At 38.6% G+C, this 19,889-nt stretch overlaps 1 protein-coding gene across 3 annotated transcripts in view; it reads left to right on the top strand.

Moving 5' to 3' along the window:
- Positions 1 to 328: 328 nt before the first annotated feature.
- The window catches only part of FAM91A1 (family with sequence similarity 91 member A1), a 40,673-nt gene continuing 21,112 nt past the window's right edge, over positions 329 to 19,889 (top strand). The window contains exons 1-14 of one of the 3 annotated variants that reach the window (XR_003514417.1): positions 329 to 653; positions 5,727 to 5,811; positions 6,806 to 6,957; positions 8,514 to 8,571; positions 9,262 to 9,329; positions 9,881 to 9,994; positions 11,225 to 11,315; positions 11,730 to 11,792; positions 14,638 to 14,744; positions 15,289 to 15,327; positions 15,816 to 15,928; positions 16,349 to 16,464; positions 17,291 to 17,403; positions 17,733 to 17,819. Coding sequence is in view for 2 of the 3 variants with exons in the window: in XM_027560902.1 (XP_027416703.1) it covers positions 582 to 653; positions 5,727 to 5,811; positions 6,806 to 6,957; positions 8,514 to 8,571; positions 9,262 to 9,329; positions 9,881 to 9,994; positions 11,225 to 11,315; positions 11,730 to 11,792; positions 14,638 to 14,744; positions 15,289 to 15,327; positions 15,816 to 15,928; positions 16,349 to 16,464; positions 17,291 to 17,403; positions 17,733 to 17,819 (1,278 nt within the window). In the remaining variant the exon portion in view is untranslated. The remainder of the gene's footprint in view (positions 654 to 5,726; positions 5,812 to 6,805; positions 6,958 to 8,513; positions 8,572 to 9,261; positions 9,330 to 9,880; positions 9,995 to 11,224; positions 11,316 to 11,729; positions 11,793 to 14,637; positions 14,745 to 15,288; positions 15,328 to 15,815; positions 15,929 to 16,348; positions 16,465 to 17,290; positions 17,404 to 17,732; positions 17,820 to 19,889) is intronic. The other 2 variants (XM_027560904.1, XM_027560902.1) reach the window with 2 other exon arrangements.

The following is a 19,889-nucleotide window of genomic DNA, read 5'->3' as shown; positions in this document are numbered from 1 at the left end:
GCTCTTGTACTTTTTAAAGTCGGCTATGGCCCCCATCCCAAGTCGTTCCTTCTAGGTATCCCACCCGAGTGCCTGTAGCCACCTGCTCCAGGGCCACCGGGGCTCACATTTGGGGAAAGTGGGTCATCCATCACTGGCACTACAAACTCAAATGATTCATCCAGAGACTAAGAGGGATACGGGGCGCGCGGACAGGGAGTCACTATCCGGGTACCACCGGCTCCACCTGCCTGGTCCACTCGCGTGCAGGGGGCTGAGCAGCAGGCCAGCCCCGGCCCCGCCCCTCGGCCCCGCTCCGAGCGGAAGTGACGCACACCCAAAGCCATTTCCGGCCAGCCTGAAACTAGGAAGAAACTTGGAGCCGCCGAGGTGTCCGGCCGCCCCTTTCCACTGCTTCCGTGCCCCGTGGCCCGGGCCGCGCCGAGCTGTCGGGAGCCCAGGCCATGGGGCAGCCCGGGCCGTCCGCAGTGTGAGGCGCGGGGCCTCCCGCGGGCTCCCCGGACTGGCCGAGGGTGGGCAGGCGGGAGGCGTCGTTCCAGCGGCGGTCCCGGCCGCTGCCGCCCGCCCAGGCTCCCGGCATCATGAACATAGACGTGGAGTTCCACATCCGGCACAACTACCCGTGGAGCAAGCTGCCGGCCAACGTGAGGCAGGTACGGAAGCTGGGGACACGGTCCCGCCCCGCCGCCAACTGCTCGCGCGCCTCTGAGCTCCCTCCCGGCCTTGCCCCCGCTAAGGGTCTGGATTTAACCGATCCCAAACCCGCGGCTGGGGAGGGGGTGGCCCTGGGGCCACAAGGGCAGGATGGGGCTGTTGCGAAATGGGATGGAATGGTGTCCACTGGACTCGCCTGGCGCCTTCGCACGCGGTCTTCGTTTCACCAGGCAGTGGGCTAGACACCTTCGAAACAAATTTGAAACACAGCTCCTGATCTTCAGAACTTGGGGATGGTGGCAAAGGGACGAGAAACAAATGACTGCGTTACAGGCTGATAGCTGCTCACACGAACCAGCATCATAGTGTAGGGGCGCGCACAGAGGAGGGACTCAGAAACTGTCAATGGAGTATCAGGAGGATGTGTAGGAGAGGCATTTAAAACGGGTTTTAAAAGACAAATAAGAGATAGCTAGAAAAGAGGGGGATTAAAGATTTTCCAACGAGAGAGAAGGTCATTTTAAAAAAGCTTAGATGAGTGAAAGCGTGCTTTCACAATCTGGAGGTGGGGCTTGGTTAGTGATTCGGGGTGGGAGCTGTCAGGGCCGGATTTTGAAGAGCTTTCCTACTTTCTTTTGCTGGACTTTAGCCTCCCGACGAGGTGGGTTTATTAGAGATGGTGCAACAAGAGAGTGACAAGGAGGTTTGGCCTTTTTTCCCTCAGAAGTAGTTCTCAAATGCTTGAGAGTCATTTTGACTCAGTTTTGCAGATATCTGTTGAAGACCTGCTACGTACTATGCCTTGTTGGAGGTGCGAGTAATTTGCAGCAGTCAACACAAGGGAAGTCCTGTCTTCATGGAGCTTACATTTTAGAAAAGAAAGACAGTAAACGAATGAGTAAATACATGATATGGCGAGTGGTGGTGAAGCTTACGAAGGGAGCTGTGAGTGCTGTATAGAAAGTAGTTTTTTTCTGGTCAGTGGTTGACCTTCAAGTTCCCACCATTTTACTCGGTTGGGAGTGAAATTCTGTTTTCCACTGGTTCTGAACACTGGCATATTTGGAGGGTTTGGGATGGTGGTGGTGATGGTATACAGATTGTTACTTTGCCGCAGCTCTCAGCTTGGGGTCTTAGTTCCAGGAAATGAATAATTTAAGGTTCTGGCAGTGTATCATGTGGCAGAGAAAATGCTTTCACTTCAAGATACCAAAAACACAAGAAAGTGGAAAGATAAATTTAAGGAACTCCGAATTCTTGGGTGGCAGTGGCTGCCCTTGTGACATTAATCTTGAACAGCAAGAAGAAAGCTCTAAACCTGGAGGAAAGCGCCAGAAAGCTCTAAACCTTCTCTTGTTAAGCTTGAATGAGGGCCTTGATGGACACTTTGTGTTTTTAGAGTTTTGTGGCATACGGCAAGACAACTGGAAGAACCAGTAAGCCTTTGTTTCCATGTTTACTCTTCCTTTCACAAAAATAAATGTAGCTTAATAGACAAGAGATGGATGATTCCATTATGTCCGACAGAAATAATCGATCCTAATTAGTGTTGGCAAAGCTTTTCTAAACCTTAGTCACAACTATTAAAAATAATCTCCAAACAGTGTTACAATCTGGTACAAACATGACATTAAATTAAAACTTCTTTTGGTAACATCAATTAAAAGAATTGATATTTTAGCTTAGGATAAAACTTCCACTTGTCGAAGGTGTTGGAAAACCCCTCTGTACAAGTTACTTCATGGACTTAGCCTTGCTCTGTTTTCCTGTGTTAGGCTCTACCTTGTTTTACTACATCAGCTTTCTCTCTGGTCTCTTGCCTTCAGAAAAAGACCCTCCTATCCATTCCTCATCCTATACTGGGGTGAGGTTTTTAAAATGCAAACCCAGCCCTTTTACCACTTGTCGCCAAAGATTACTTGTTGCTTCTTGAATCCAGATGTTAACTCCTCCAGGACGGTTTCCCCGACCTAAATCTAGAGTAGATGACCCCCAGCACTGTATTTCTTGTCTATAGGGCTGTAGTTGTCTTCCAGTAAATATTTCTGGAGTGAAGGAATGATAGCATCAGTTTGAGATTTTTTTCCTGGAGCTAAAGTCAGTTTAAAAGTGGGGAATAGTCTGTGTGTGAAAAGAATTTGGGTTTGGTTTTTTTTTTTGGTGTTAACAGATACTAAGTACTTTGATAAGAGTTTCCAGTAAGTTTTGAGGTGTTTAATTTGGAAGATATTCATTTCTGAAAGTTGGGGGAAGGTGATTCAGATTTTTTTTTTTAATTTTTAAAAATGTATTACATTTTTTTTGATGTAAATCAGATGAAAGGTTTTTGTACTTGGTGTGAGCTATACTAGACTTCCAAGAATATATTAAAAAGTTGTGGATCACACCATTGTTTGAGGATTTGCGGGGTGGGGGGGGTGGATTTTTGAGGATTTGAGGATTACTGGTAAAACTATAGGTTTACCAGTATTCATTGTTCAAAACAATTCATAGTTGTTTTATTTGAAGGGAGATTTTATGATGTGATTCTGTGTGATCCAAGGAGGGTCAATTAAAAAAAAATACTATGTACTTCTATGAGGGGGGTGCATATTGGGACAGGATTTGTGGAGCAAAAGCTTTAGGAAAAAATGCTTTATGCTAATCTGATGCACAGTGGATGTTTTGCAGCCAGTTTCTGTGGCACTCCATCTGTTACAGTTCCTTTTATATGCGGCCCAGCTTCATTCGTCAGACCTGGTTGGAGTTTCTGCAGGGTCAGCACTGTCTCAGAGGAAAATGACCTTTCTTTATTTGCCTCCTGTAGAGGCAACAGTGTTTTAAAATGTGAATGATGGGAAATTTGGGGTAGGAGTGGAAGAGAAGGCAAAGAATCTTTGTGAACATAGCAGTTAATATTTTAGGTACCAGGGTAGTGAAGAATAGAATCAGCTTTTAATGTAGCTTTTAGTTATTTGTGCGTGCACACATGTATTGATCAGAACCAGTCATCACTTAATGACTATGGCAAAGACTTAGATGTTTAATAGCTCTGTTCTCTAATTAGCTTACAAATAACAGGGCCCTTGTATTTTGTGTAAGTGGTTTGATTTACACTTTTTATCCTGGAGTTAACCAGGAACAGAATTTTAAAGATGGTTGTAAGTTAGGTTAAATTAAGGGGCTTATTTTGAAACAGAAGAGCAAATCCTCAAGTTTGAGAGTTGCTAAGATTTTAGCAGATTGTCTGCTATGTGAGTGAGTGAGTGTGTGTATGTGTGTTTTGTGTTCCTTGAGGATTTAGCAGTAGAGCTAGAGGAGATCCTTTAAAAGTTTTATAGAAAGCCTGGTATTTTGAATCCCCTAAATATCTTCAGTCCTGAGCTTGACTTTGGGGCTGCATCAGAGATGGGAGAGCAGTTTCTCTGTGATAAGCTTTAACTTCTAACTACCTATAATGTTAAAGTGGATGAAAATAATGTAAGCACATACATTTCAGCATTTTAGTTTTCTCACGTTATGTCCCTTTTTTCTTAAATAGTTTTTCTTAAATAGAACCATCAATAGTTCCAGTTATGTACCAGTTAGATGTGTTTCATCTGTCTTATGAAGATGGCCTTAAATAAAAGTATGTATGTGGACATTTACCTTGGCTGTCAAAAACCTACGACTTAGAAGTATAGTAACTGAATCCTCTAATCTTTTCTGTCATTAATCTCTTCAGTTCAATAGTTCAGTCGTGTCTGACTGTTTGCGACCTCATGGATTGCACCACACCAGGCCTCCCTGTCCATCACCAACTCCCAGAGGTTGCTCAAACTCATGTCCATCAAGTTGGTGATTCCATCCAACCATCTCATCCTCTGTTGTCCCCTTCTCCTCCTGCCTTCAATCTTTCCCAGCATTGGGGTCTTTTCCAGTGAGTCAGTTCTTTGCATCAGGTGGCCAAAGTGTTGGAGTTTCAGCTTCAGCATCAGTTCTTCCAATGAATATTCCATTAATCTCTTAAGGTGTTTTTTTTTTTTTATAGTATATTGGAAAGATCATGGCTAATAATTAGAAGGGGGATAACAGTCACATCGGAGAAGGCAATGGCACCCCACTCCAGTACTTCTGCCTGGAAAATCCCATGGACAGAGGAGCCTGGTGGGCTGCAGTCCATGGGGTCGCTGAGGGTCGGACACTACTGAGCGACTTCACTTTCACTTTTCACTTTCATGCATTGGAGAAGGAAATGGCAACCCACTCCAGTGTTCTTGCCTGGAGAATCCCAGGGACGGAGGAGCCTGGTGGGCTGCCGTCTATGGGGTCACACACAGTCAGACACGACTGAAGTGACTTAGCAGTAGCAGCAGTCACATATTAAATGTAGTTTATGGTCTCACATTGAGTGTAATGTTAACTCTAATCAGACCAGCTTACACTTTGCTTTCATGAAAAACCAATTTTGAACTTAAAACACTAAGTTCACAGAAAGTATTTTGCTCATTAAAAAATATATTGGAAATTTAGACAACTCTATTTTCCAGAATTGTCTAAATGTTTTCTAATGAGACCATTAGATGACGTTTTTAAGAAATAATCTTATTTAGAGGTACATTTGAAATATATATTCCTCAGAAATCTTAATTTTTAATAATCATAGCCTTCAACTGCAAGTAGTTATCAGACAGGGATCTGTTCCTAGTGGCCATTCTTAAATTTTTAAAAAATGTAGGTGCAAGAAACCATCCATCCTCATTCACACAAATTGGAAACCGGCAAGAAGGAAATGTTTTATTAGTAAAATTTAGTTTTTTGTTAACTTAAGTGCAGTTATGCTCTCTGACTGCTCTTTATATATAAAATACTTTAGATAGTGTCATTAAATCCTTTTAGAAAGGTAGACTGAAGATAAACACATTTTTTTTTTTTTTTTTTTTGCTCTAATACCATTGCAGAAAAGTTTGTGTGATAAAATTTAAGAAAACCTTTACTCAGTTCTTGAACTTAGAGATTCCAGGATAAAATTGGGGGGCATGGTATTGAAATTTTAAGGAGGGAGAGTACTTTGGTTTAGTTATTTAAAATCTATTTGAATTTTTTTTTTTTAGAGTCTTGGAAATTCACAGAGAGAATATGAGAAGCAGGTTGTCCTGTACAGTATCCGCAATCAGTTACGATATAGAAATAACTTAGGTAAGTAGAGCCATGTTTACATTGAGATAGAATTGACTGTTGCAGAGTTATCATTTTCATAAATCTCTCCTATCTTTTCACCATATTTCATAGTACTGAAATCGTTTCATGTACAGACTTTATGAAATTCTATAATGACCCATTACACTTAACAATAATTTGCATTAGCAAGTAGATTTTTCTAATTCCAGTGAAAATTATTTTCTAGAGTCTTGTTTATAGATTTATTTTACCTACAGAGTACTAATTTTGATTCAGATGTCCTCTTTTTTACTTTATGTAAGAAAATATGCCAGAAAGAATTGTATTACTTCTTGATTTTTGACTTTGAATTTTTTGTTTTGTTTTCTATAAATTTTCCAAATAATGTAACTTTAATGAAGCCTCTTTCTATAATAGTTGGAACAAATTTAAAACATAATTGGCTCCATTTTTTTTTTGAACTTCTCTGTTTTAGTGTTTGCCTTTTATTTGTCAGATTATTCTGTTGCCCTGCTGATCTTGCCTCCCATTTGTTGCTCTTATTTTAAACATAGTATTTCAGCAATAGGTTTTCTATGTGAAGTGTGTATTCTATGGAACTCAGAGGTCTTTTTACATTTAAAGCACAAAGACCAGCAGATAATTTTTTAAAATAGACTCGATTTCATAGAAAGCTGCCATTCACATTGGCTGTTTTGTAAAGTATCATAGTAAGGGATTGGATGGTTTATAGCTCGTTTTGTGGGGGGAGACATTCCATGCTCGTTTTCTTTGCTTTTTGATTTGTTAAGAATTACTTTTGTACTTATCTGTCCCATTGTACATTTTACTTATATTCTCTGAAATCTGTTTCTTGTGCTATAATTGTTTCTTTGTTCCAGCTTAGGTTGTTTTATTTGTTCTCTTCCAATTTACATATTTTTATTTTTAATTAATAGCTTGTAAAGAATTTAACATTGCATTGACTAGTAAGACGTCAAATAAAACTGGAGGATTTCCCTTTGTCTCCCAGTTAAGCATGTCAAGAAGGATGAACGCAAGTACTACGAGGAACTGTTGAAGTACAGTCGAGATCATCTCATGCTGTACCCTTACCATTTATCAGACATCATGGTGAAAGGCCTGAGGATAACACCGTTCTCATATTACACTGGGATCATGGAGGTGAGTTTACAGGGTATATGAATTAGGGGAGGGATGAGACTTCGTGTCACGGGCACTTTGTGGATGATGACCAGCTCTGTGGCACCCAGCCGCGGTGGACGTTGTTTCTGAACTGATAGTGTAGAAAGGACAGTTGTTTACAAGGTAACTGTTGTGCGACAAGTAGGTGTCCTTAGCAGTGTTTTCACAGTGGAAAAGTATCTGTTCTTATTCTGTGTTCTTGAAGATGTTGTTGACCCCTTGTGCTCTTGTAGGTTAATCAGTCATTTATGTTAGCACAGTTTGTATAAAATTCATTGCTTTTAATACGTGGTTAAGGTTGAAAATGTGGCTGACAGAATTGAACATTAAGCTTCGAAGCTTAATGTATTTAGCTATTTGCTAACTGTAGAAAGAATCATTGATGATATAGACTCAACATTATATAATGCATGGTTCAGAAGAATAGAAATATATTACTGGTCCTGGCTGCTAATCTTTCTGTGATTATTAACTTTTAGATGTTAGCCTTTTTCCAAAGGCAATGTTTAGGCTTGTGTTGAATAACGTTAAGTACTAGTTCATACACTGCTTTTAAGGGAGCTTTATGTAAAGATGGGCAGTATTTATCTGGTATTCATTGGTGATTTAATTCTGTTTGAGTGCTGCTGTTCTGGGCTCACTCGCCCCTTGAAGAGCAGAGGGCACATAGAACTGAAGAAGCTGGGCGCCTGCAGGATAAGGCTGCCTTCACAGGAGCTCCCTCTGTCTTCTTAAACCCCCTTTTCAAGGCACTGCTACCGCCCCGTGTCTCCTGTGTGTCCCTGTTTTGGAGGAAATACAAAGTAAAGGTTGAGGCCTGGCAGCTGAGTTCCTGCCAGTCTCTTTGCCTGGAACCAGTGCAGCATAAAGAAGGTGGCAGCTGAGCAGAATGTAGAATAGTTATTGCTGTCTCTCTGATTATTTTCCTGGTGTTGTCCACAGGTTTGGGGGAGATAACAGAGCGAGATTTTGTCCCAGTTTCCATTCATATGCTTGCTATTCTCTGGTTTCTGTTCTTAAACCATTGGGTATAACTCCTGGGTTGAAAATGGGTCTTATCCCCACAGTAAACAGCTGGTTTATTACTGGAGAAACAGATGAGGGTTGGAAGAAGCCAGATACTGACTTTGTCTGAGTTGCTGGTTGTGACTCGGAGGAGCAAAGACTACTTAGTCGTTGGGTTTTTGTTGGCAGTGCTGTGACGCATTGTCAGGCCTTCTCTTGGGATTCTCTCTTGCCCTGGGGTAGGAGTCTAGGATCAGGTTTGAAGTGTGGAGAGCCTGCAACCCTGAGCTCGAAGGGAGGTATTCCTTGCATAGCCTCTGCAGGGCAGAGGTTGCCGGGCACCTGTCTGGGCTTCATAGCACTGTGAGGAACCCAGACCTGAAAGCCTGACCTTCAGTTATTAGACAGGAGACCACGTGGTATGTGCCACTGTGTGACCTGTGTGCACTGCGTTGCCAGACTCTGATCTCAGTGTTTGGTGTAAGGACATTTTGCATTTAACATTTACTTTTTTTTTTTCTTTTTAAAAGGACATTATGAACAGTGAGAAAAGTTATGATTCATTGCCCAATTTCACTGCTGCTGACTGTAAGTATTACTCTGAGCCAGGTAATGGTTAGTGTCTTTGCACATGTGTGCTCTTATCTGTGTTGTAATGTGTGCATTTTAACATGAAAGATGAGAACATAAGCAAGATTATTGATAATTTTATCAGGTGGTGTAAGTCAAGTGTGAGATTTAGTTTTAAATGTCTAAGGGAAGGATATTTTGGAGTGGCAAAATCCGACAAATGGGACTAGTCTTTTTCTAGAGAGTGAAGTTCCTTTTCATACTTGGGCTGTGGTGTATACTAAATGAGGAAGAAAATTCACTCACAGTATTTTTGCAGCACAATACATGGTTTTTACTAACAAAATTCTCTGCTTTTTTAAATTATACTTATTTTAATGAAGTGTGTCTATTTGAAATGTGACAGTTCTGTTGTGTTAAGAAGAAACTTTTGCTGAGAAGTACATTTTGACTTCCTGGAATTGGGAGGACTTCTGCTTTTAAAAAATTTTCTCATTTAGCATTGTCAAAAGTGTCAGCATGAATTTATCTCTCCCAATTGCTTTTCTTTTGTATTTGGTTGGAAGACTTCTTTTTAATTTGATCCTAATTGTCAGTAATAATAAAAAGGGGAACGAAAGTCAAAAGGTTTTTTCCTAGTAGAGTTGTGTGTGTACTGACTTTTCAAGATGTATTAAATGATTTTAAAAGAAAGACTCTTTCTTTTAGGTCTAAGGCTTCTTGGCATAGGAAGAAACCAATACATTGATCTGATGAATCAGTGCAGATCATCAAAGGTAAGCTAGTTGTTTCTCTTTCTCATTTCTTGTACCTCTTATCACATAGTCTTGTTAAATTTTTAAGTAGTAGAAATACTGAATTGTGATTTCTTGGATCAAATAAAATACGCTTAATACAGAAATAATACAAAAACAACTCATCAGTATCTCTAGGTTATAGCTTAAGTGCTTATTGAATTTAAAATGTTCAAGGTATAGGACGCTTCATTTATTTTTAAAAATCTGCTCCATTGATCTTCTAACCTAAGTCATTCCACTCCCAGGGTTCAGTTTATGAGTGAAATTGATACACATTTTCACCTGGGTTTCTTTTGAATATCTGGATTTAGATTCAGATTTAATGATACTGTTTTGAAGTAATTTATTTTGAAATAATTTAAGAATGACTTTTTCCATTTAGTATATCTAAAATATGTTAGATTTTAAAACGTGAGAATTTTAAAAGGTATTTAGCCTGTTAGAAACGATCTTGTTATAGTATGACTAATAAAAAAGAAAACAGTAATTTTAGAATGATTGCAAATTCTCAGATATTTGAACCATTGCAGAAATTTTTCAGAAGGAAAACGGCGCGTGATCTTTTACCAGTAAAGCCAGTGGAAATTGCCATAGAGGCCTGGTGGGTGGTGCAGGCTGCATATATCACGGAAGATGACATAAAGGTAGGTATCTTTAAAAATTAAGCATTTTTATTTTTAAAAATTACATTTAACTGTAGTTGCAGAACTTTTTAAAAACGTGACACTATTTGGTGTTCCTGAAGGAAATTAAACTTAAATGCAAAATTGTAAATGATCTCAGTAGGCAAGACTATTGGTAAGTTTCGAAAATACTCTTGATTAATGAGGGAGACTTGATGTGGTTCTTGTACGGTCATCTGGGGATTTAATTAGATGGGTGTTTCATGCATAGTTGACATGATGCCGCAACTACCAGCAGTAACATTGATAACACTCTTTGAGCCCTTGGTGTGTGCTCAGGGTGCCAGGCACTGTTCCAAGTGCCTTTTGTATTGTCTCATTTGATTCTCATAACAACCCCAGTGGTGTGGGGTTGTTTGTAGCCTATTTCATATGTGAGGAAAATGAACACAGAGAAGTGAAGTAATGACTCCAGTCACAGTGGAGTAAAGTCCAGGGTTTTAATTCGGACAGTTTGCTGTGCTCTTAAATCACTGTTGAAATGCTATACTCAAGTGTTAGGTGCTTGATAGAGCACTAAGGTCAAGATCAAGGGAAACGCTGTTTGCAGTGGTCAGACCACATTTGTTACAGGCTGTATACGTTTAAGAAGAGATGTTGATTAGAGAAGGAGGTGGAGCAGTAGACGCGGTGCCTAGAGACCAGTCATATCCCTGTGGCTGAAGAATTAAGTGAGCATGTGGACTTCTTTTTAATTTGCATTTTATTTTACTTCCAAGGACAGAATAAATCCAGTGAGAGCAAGGCTTAGAAATTCTGCTTCAGTGCATTTACTTCCAATTAAGATATCAGACTATTTCATAAGATAGTGATCTTGTCACTGATGATAATCCTGTGGCATGTGTATTAGCTTTTGATTTGAGAGATTCAGAGTCAGTATGTGGATCAGATTCCAATTCAAAAAGGGTGAATAAATATTAGTATTTATTAGTGAACATGCTACGTATCAGCAAGTATTAGCACTTAAAATTACTTTGTTTTGTGAGTTCTCTTGGTAGCATACTTTGGCACCTTAATTGATGGTTATGTGCATAGCCTTTTCTGTTTGAATTCTAGAGTAAAGAATGAATATTACAAGTAGTTCATATAATTAATGAGATATAATCATTGGTTTAAACATAAATAGATTTGAGGAGACATCAATTAGTTAATTTGGACAGAACTTAATTGAAAATATTTTGCTTTTCCTAGATATGCACTTTGCCTGAGAAATGCGCTATTGATAAGATCATTGATGCAGGCCCTCAACTCTCTGGATCACTAGATTACAATGTAGTCCATAGTAAGTGGTTAGTAGAAATGGTTTTCTGTCAACATAAAAACTTATTTTAAGCCATCAACAATTAGTAGCTATTATTTATCAATTAGATAAGAATAGTAATATTTCCTAAGGCGTGGTATTGTTTGAAATGTGACCTTTGTCCATTGTTTTCCAGTGTGGCTGTAATTAGTCACATAGATTAGAAATTTATGTGAATGCATCATAAGAAAAATTTTGCAGTTCTGAGCATTTGAGGGAAACCAAGATTTTGAAAGCTTTGATAATAATTTTTTTCTTCTGTCTTGTCTTTTTCACGTACCATTAAGTTGTAAGAATCTTTATTTTTATGGAAAATCAAGAATAAAGTTTTTATTTTTTTTTAAAACTACTAATGTTTACTGTTTCATCTAAAACAAGATACTTTTGCTTCTGTAGGTTTATATAACAAAGGATTTGTTTATCTGGATGTACCAATATCTGATGACAGTTGTATAGCAGGTGAGTATGTGGTAATATTAATCAATGTTTTTTGAATGGCTGCTAGGTGCTGGGTACTGTGTATCACCCTAATAAGTTAGACACGCATCATCCTGGGATCTTTGTGTTAGAATTTTTCAAAGAAAACCATTTCTTCCTCATTACGTTACAGCACACTGTGGTGATTTTACTTAAATTCCTTCTTTTTATTTTTATCTTATGATGGTGTAAACACTGTATTAAAATAGAAATCCAAGGTAAATTTCTTAAAATCCTAAATCAAATCTGTCTTTATAAATTTATGTCATCTTTTAAACCTTGTTCACTGCGTAAGTTTCTACATGTATTCAGTAATATCATAGAATTGTATGTTGTTCATTTTTACCAGACATATCTGTGTCTTATTTTTTCATGTAACGACCGTCTTTTTTGGCTTATCTCTTCCTCCCTTCTTCACTTCCTCTGCAAGTTAAATCAATATTAAGACCCTTGTATATTTCAGTTTGGGGCTTCCCAAGTGGCTCAGTGGTAAAAAATCCTCCTGCCAGTGCAAGAGACACAGGTTTGATTGGAGAAGGAAGTGGTAACCTGCTCCAGTGTTCTTGCCTGGGAAATCCCATGGACAGAGGAGCCTGGTGGGCTACAGTCTGTGGGGTTGCAAAAGAGACACCACTTGGCAACTAAACAACAAACGAACAAGAACAGCAGTGTTTCAGTTTACTAAACCATTACTCTGTTGCTGGCTATTTGGATCATTTCCTTATTTATTTATTTTGGTGACGTGGTTAACATCTTTGAACACAGTAGAGCTTTTTTTCTGTAGGTTAGATTTCTTGCCAATTTGTAGAAGCACTTGTTACATTAAGGTTATGTGTTGTAAATGTGTTTTCCATCGTATCTTTTAGCTATTCTTGTTTGTGATATCATCTGCATTCTAAGATACTTGTGTAATCAAATATATAAAGAGTCAAAACATTTCAGGAACCTTACTGTTAACAACTGAGTGATAGGGCTTATTAAAGAAACACTCCCTCCATCAGGTGTCGTACTCCAGCATGTCCTGACCTTTATGTTTTATTTGTGTAGGCAATGGCACCCCACTCCAGTACTCTTGCCTGGAAAATCCCATGGACAGAGGAGCCTGGTGGGCTGCCGTCTATGGGGTCGCACAGAGTCGGACACGACTGAAGCGACTTAGCAGCAGCATATGTGTTTATGTCCAGGCCTTCCTTGTCCTTTATTTTTTTAAAAAATAATTTTCTTTTGCTATTTCCAGGTATTTTTCTTTATTTTTATTAATGTCTTTTTGAGTAGGCAATAATTAGGATTATAAAATCCTAAACTTACAAAAGAGTGTAAAAACATCTGTTTCTGATGCCTGACCTGAGTTACTCAATTTCTCTCTCGGCCACTACTGCTAAGTTGCCTATATACTCTCTCACAAACATACTATGCACGAATATATGTATATAGTTTTTTGTGTGATTTTATTCTTACATAGATGGTGTATCCAACGCATGCTTTGCTTCTTTAACTTAATATATATTGAAGACTATTCTGTATCTCTTTATGTAGAGATAAAGAATTTCTCATTCTTTTTGTCCAAATTCTCTTTGTGCCTTGGTTTCTTCATCTCTAAGATAAGATATACTTTTTAACAACTCTTGATATTAAGAGGATTAAGTGAAATTGTATATATATAAAGCAGCTAGTAGTATAGTCTGGCATTTAGTAAGCATTCAGTAAATTTTGACACTTCTTATTCACATAGTTGATAGTGTAGGAAAAGAATTAATTATATTAAAAAATGGGATTGCTGAAATATTTCTAAAAAGAAACCTTTGATCCTTAACAGTTCTTGGGTGATTAGAAATAGGGTAGCACCAAATCAGAAACTGCCATGAGACAGAGCTGTAACTTGGGTAGCTTACCCTGATGTGTGCATTGTGGTTCTTCACAGTGTCTTCATTTTGCTCACTTGAGTTTTGTCTTATTGCTCTCTCTTGGGAATACTTTTAGGTTTTGGGTGCAGTGAGGTAGTGTTAGGGTCAGAGGACACAGGGACACCACATCCTCCTGTGATCTAGGCACACATCTTCCCAGAATGCTTTTAAGGGAAGTGTGCCCACAGGGGAGACGGGCAAAGGCAAGCGTAGTGCCTCCTCATGGTCGGGAAGCGCAGCCCAGTAAATTGGAGTAGGGCATCTGGACCAAAGAGGTGGAGAGAAGTGAGTACAACTGCCAGGTGGAGAGTAGCAACTGGGCAGCCTCTTGTGCTGACACCAAGGTTTTGACCCTCTTGCCATTAAGGAGGATACAGAATAAAAAGCCCCAAAGAGCAAATTACATCAGTGATAAACGTGGCAGTCACACATATGGGTTTCCCCTTTTGTCAGGATGGAGCAGGGATGATGGGAGAAGGACAACGAGCTGATACTTTCTGTCCCCCTGGTTTTGTATAGCATGGCAGCTCGCAGCCCTTGTTTCTCTGCTTCAGACCAGGCATCCTGCTGCCTAAGACCAATCAAAAGCATACCCTTGGCAGGCTTCCCCATCCTGAAGCAGCCACAGTCCCCCTGCCTTTCTCCTGAGTCCACGCCTATAAGCACTTCTCTGCCTGAGTAATGCTGAGCGGTCCCTGGGGGTGAAATTACTTTTATGGCTTTATGCTCTGCCATCAGAGTCCACTATGTATATGACCTTTACTTTGGGAGTTTTAGAAAAACTTGCAGTGGAGTTGATAAAATGAATCAAAAGCTGAATTCATTTCCTAAATTGGAGGTCTCTTTTTGAATAGATATTTGAATTAAACTTTCTTCTTTTATAAAATTAAATCACTGAGAAACATCTGTTTTGTTTATTTTAGTTCCTCCTCTTGAAGGTTTTGTAATGAATCGAGTGCAAGGTGATTATTTTGAAACCCTGCTCTATAAGATATTTGTGTCAATAGATGAGCATACTAATGTTGCAGAGGTAAGTGTGACAACATCTTATGAAAGAGTTTAGCCTCAAGATTAGAAAATAAGTTTGTGTCAAGTGGATAAAATTATTTAATGATATAATTAAAATATTTAAAAAATCCGTACATGGTTAGATTTTCGACTATTAAAATACTTAAGTCACTGTTCTTAAGTTACTTCCTGCATATATATATAGTTATAATTTGGTTGAATAACTTTATATGACTTTATAGTAAAAGCATTGTAAATGATTGATCTAGAATTTTTTCATTTTAAATGAGAAAATTAAAGCTAAGTAATTCTAATTAAAATTCTAATTAAAGTAGCTCAAGTAATTATAACTGATGCTAAGTTATTAGGGTCACTGCCTGGATTTGTGCTACTCTAAGTGTCTTAAAGATATGGAAAGAGGAAATTTCCGCTTACCAAATTTATTCAGTATTTCCATTATTGATAATTTAAATTTTGCTGATGATGGAGAAGTTATCTGTAACTGTTTATTATGATATACTGATAATTTTTAGGAATGTAAAATAATTTTTAATTTTATTTTCCAGCTTGCAAATGTTCTTGAGATAGACCTGTCTCTGGTTAAGGTATGTAATTTTCCTACTCTTTTTCACTTGTGTTACGAGCACTGAATGGATTATAGATTTTTGTCTTGCTACTGAGAAGCAGTGAGATGCTTATTAATTGTCAGAGGAAGTAGAGCAGAGCAAGACCAGAGCCCTGAAGTTCCCACCCTAGGGAGTGAAAGCTAGCCTCACCCGTCTGTGCCCAGCAGGGAGCAGTGCCTTGTAATGAAGTCACGGTGTCTTGCAGTGATGTCAGTTAAAGCAACAACTCCTGCTTCTTGGGGGTGTGGATCTGGGGAGGGCCAAGCCAGAGGGTTGGAGGCTTTCCCTCTCCTGCCTATGTGGAGATCTTAGGGGAAGACCAGGCTTACTGAAAACGGTTTTTTCTGGCTATGGGATGAAAATATTTGAGGATCTCTATAAACATAGTCCATAATAGTTTTTTTTGTCTACAGACATTCTGATGTCTAGTTTATTTCAGATATTCGTTTCCTTTATATTCCTTTTAGAATGCTGTATCAATGTACTGCCGATTGGGGTTTGCCCACAAGAAAGGACAAGTAATAAATTTGGACCAACTTCATTCATCGTGGAAGAATGTTCCATCCGTAAACAGATTAAAGTAACTCATTTATTTAGTATGAGAGTTTTTTGTTTTGGGGAAAAAAATACAATTTTATGTACAAAATTTTATTTATTCAGCAGATTAAACCCTGTATATTAGTGGTGTTTAATCTTGTGTGTTTTGGAATTTTTTTTAGACTCTTATGAAAACTATGAGACTTGCCCTAGAGAAAAGCTCATACTATATGTTACATATAAATTTAAAATGTTCTCATATTCTCTGAAGCCTGTCCATGGGTTTAGTTAAGAACCTTTGCTGTGGGTGCAGAATATTTTAGGGCTACATCTCAGTTTGGGGCCTGAATGTTAAGAGTGGATTTAGGTGAATGTTTGTAAGCTCAGTACTGACTTCAGTGGCTGTTTTTATATATGGTCATCTGTGTGGTTTTTCAGAAGTGACTGTTTTCTTCATCAACAGGAGTACTTTAGATCCACAGAAGATGCTCCTGTCGTGGGATGGCGGGGAAAGTAGGAGCCCTGTACAGGAAGCTTCATCGGCTACTGACACGGATACAAACAGTCAAGAAGACCCAGGTTAGCGGTGACTCAGCTTGAGCCTGTCTGTAAATAAGCCGTGTGTCTGCACATACACTCATAAAGCGAACTCTCCAGGTTTACAATTAATTTATGATTTGGTCTGGATTTTCTTCACTCAGTATGTATCTTTGAGTATTTACCCATATGTTGCTAGATCTTAGGGGTATCAAATTGATAGGAAATACAATAGTTTCCTTCTAAAAACTGAGTCTGGAGAATGTAGCCGTAAGAACCACCACAGCGTGAGAGGCACTGTGGTGTTTCTGGGGAGCAAAGAGGAAGAGCCCTCCTTCTGCCAAGAGGGGTTTAGGGAGCCTTCATGGAGAAGATGGTGTTGGGGCTGAGAATGACTAAGAGAGTGCCAGCTGGCGAGTGCAGGAAGACCATCGCGGGGAGGCCTCTAGGTACAGAGGGGGACAAAGCATAGTGGATGAGGGGCTTGCATGTGCTTGTGTGGGGAGAGGAGAAGGGCACAATCAAGTGGCTTCTATTCCTGCCCTTGGTAGCTCTGTTCCCTGGGCCTGGCGACTTGTCTACAGAGGTTAAGCTAGGTAGTCATTTGATCTGACAGTGATCAAGTCTTGGTTTATTATTGACTTTCAGAAAATTTACTGCACAAGTGAATGGCTTAAAAGATTTTTTTTTCTTTCTCTATGTTGGAGATAAGGTAGAATTGGGACCTCTTATGACTTACAGTATTGCCTATATTATGTACTTTTAATTATTAAATAAAGCTGAAATGAAACACATTCTTACTCCAAATGATAAATAATGCACAGTTTTCATTTACTTGATTTTTAAACTATGATTTTTATCCCCCCAGCAGACACAGCCAGTATAAACAGTTTGAATCTGTCTACAGGATACACAAAGCGTATCGCGTTCCTATTTGACTCAACACTTACTGCCTTTTTAATGATGGGAAACCTTTCACCAGTAAGTCAAATTCTTATTTAAATATGAAAATGTTTAACGATTAGGTACATAATAATTCAGTGTTCTTATATCTTTTTTTTAAGTACTAAATTTATTCCTGAAAATGCAGCCAGCTTTGTTTTATATTCTTTAGAGGAGTGTGGCAGCTTTTTAGTGAGGGCTGCTTTTGTAATTAGAAAAATCAAGTCTTTATGCACACTTGAGGTTAAATATATTGGAAAGTGTAGTATCAAGATAAGATGCTTAGCATTCAGAGGGAAAGCTAGAACTTACTAATAATAGGCTCAGATAAAGTACATTTCAGTTTTGTTTTTGTTTCTTTATTGCAGAATTTGAAAAGCCATGCAGTCACAATGTTTGAAGTTGGCAAGCTCTCAGATGAGTCTCTGGACAGCTTTCTTATTGAACTAGAAAAGGTAAATCTAGGTAGCTTATGGGATGTCAGGGTGTTGGGACTCTTTTCTTGCTTGATAAAACATCAGTTGTTGGTTATGTAGATTTTTGGTATATTCTTGTTCATTCCCACCCTAATACTGTGGCAGTCATTTAGTTTTAAACATATTGAGTGGATGAATGAATTTTGTGATTTTAAAAGAGTAATTTACCTCATCTAAGCTCTTAGCATAATCTGACGTAATGAGGAAATGGGGTACAGAAATCTTAAAGTCTGTATGCAGTTTTTATGCACTTTTCCAAAATAGCCTTTAATTTTTTTTTTCTTTTCATCATAACTCTTAAAAAATCTACTCTTAAGCAATTTTATTTGAAATTTTTGTTCCACTTAGTCTGGAACAATGTCCCTGGGTGTCGTGTTTATATCCACTCTCACTGTCCCTTTTAGCATCTTGAAGACTTCAGCCATATTTGTTTTTAACCATCTTTTCCCTGTGAGTACAGCCTAGTTTTCCTTAACTCTAAATCTTGATCGCCCTTTTGGTGTGTTTCATTCCCTGAGTATTTTATTCTGTCCTCTGTGCTTCTTTAAGCAAGTAGTTTGTGTGTCTAATCTGTTCCTTGACTAATAAATTTGGTACCTTCCTTGCTTTAGTGATGAACTCATGTATGTTAGAGAATGTTTGGTAATTTTGTACTTTATATCTCAAAAAAAAAAAAAAAACCCAAAAAAAACACCATGACATTTTTTTCCTCCCCACCTTCTCCATAGGATTTTTACTTTTTTAGTCCCTGAGATCATCCTTGTTGTGAATTTGTCTCCTTAACTTTTATCTTTATATTTTCACTATTTCCTCAATGCTTTTAATATCTTGTTTAGCCCCATTTCTTATTGTATATCATCTTTTCCAATAAATTTTTTATATTCTAGCACATATTAACATGTTTTCCAGATTTTTATTTTTCGGATTTCAGCTGGTCTTTTATCAAGTACAGCAAATTGGAAGATCTCTTTTACGCTTTATATATATATATATATATTTTTTTTTTTTTTTTACCACATAGACATTCTTGGAAAAGCCCTTTAATCTGAAGTTTAGTTTTTAAAAAATAGTTTCTTAGCTATTTTTTAAGAAGCTTCATCTTGATCAAACTTAATTGGCTGATCTTGTTAATGTAATGCAAATATAATTAGTTATTTCCTCCTGTAGACCTGGCCTTCTGTTTTCTCTGTTGCTTCTGGAATGTGTGTGCTTTTACATATTAAACAGGTGACTGACTCGGTCAGAAGAACATGCATTAAAATGTAAACCCAGTGAAGGCAGGAGTTCCATCCACTCCTCTGTCCTTACATCCTAAGGAGGTCATAGCACAGAACAGGGGCTCAGTGAATCCTTGTTGAGTGATTTAAAGCTGTGTGTTCAGCGATACTGAACAGCTGTATTGAGTCACGTACTCTGTTGTCCCTTGCAGAGTTGTGAACAGGGTGATAAAAATAGTGGCATCATTGGTGACCATGGATTAGACTACTTTTCTAGACAAAGCAGAATATACAGATCTTAGAGTTTTTTGAGCACCCTGTTTGAATCATATATGGAACATATAATGTTATAATTTGGCATTACTTTGTTGCTGAAGTTGTTTTACTTGTTGGGGTAATTTCTGTCACCTTCCAAAGTGTAGTCAAATGGAAGCTCAACCAAGATTGGGGTTAATATGTATTTCAGTATTGCCTGGGCAAATTTCTGATTGGCTGATTTTTCAGTTCAGTTCAGTCGCTTAGTTGTGACTGACTCTTTGTGACCCTGTGGACTGTAGCACACTAGGCTTCCCTGTCCATCACCAACTCCTGGAGCCTGCTTAAACGCATGTCCATCGAGTTGGTGATGCCATCCAACCATCTCATCCTCTGTCGTCCCCTTCTCCTCCTGCCTTCAATCTTTCCTGGCATCAGGGTCTTTTCCAGTGAGTCAGTTCTTCACATCAGGTGGCCAAAGTGTTGGTGTTTCAGCTTCAGCATCAGTCCTTCTAATGAATATTCAGGACTGATTTCCTTTAGGATTGACTGGTTGGATCTCCTTGCAGTCCAAGGG

The sequence above is a fragment of the Bos indicus x Bos taurus genome, chromosome 14 (assembly GCF_003369695.1).
Source record: "Bos indicus x Bos taurus breed Angus x Brahman F1 hybrid chromosome 14, Bos_hybrid_MaternalHap_v2.0, whole genome shotgun sequence".
Taxonomy (NCBI): domain Eukaryota; kingdom Metazoa; phylum Chordata; class Mammalia; order Artiodactyla; family Bovidae; genus Bos; species Bos indicus x Bos taurus.
The sequence above is the reverse complement of the archived record's forward strand: the minus strand, read 5'-3'. Positions and strand labels throughout refer to the sequence as shown.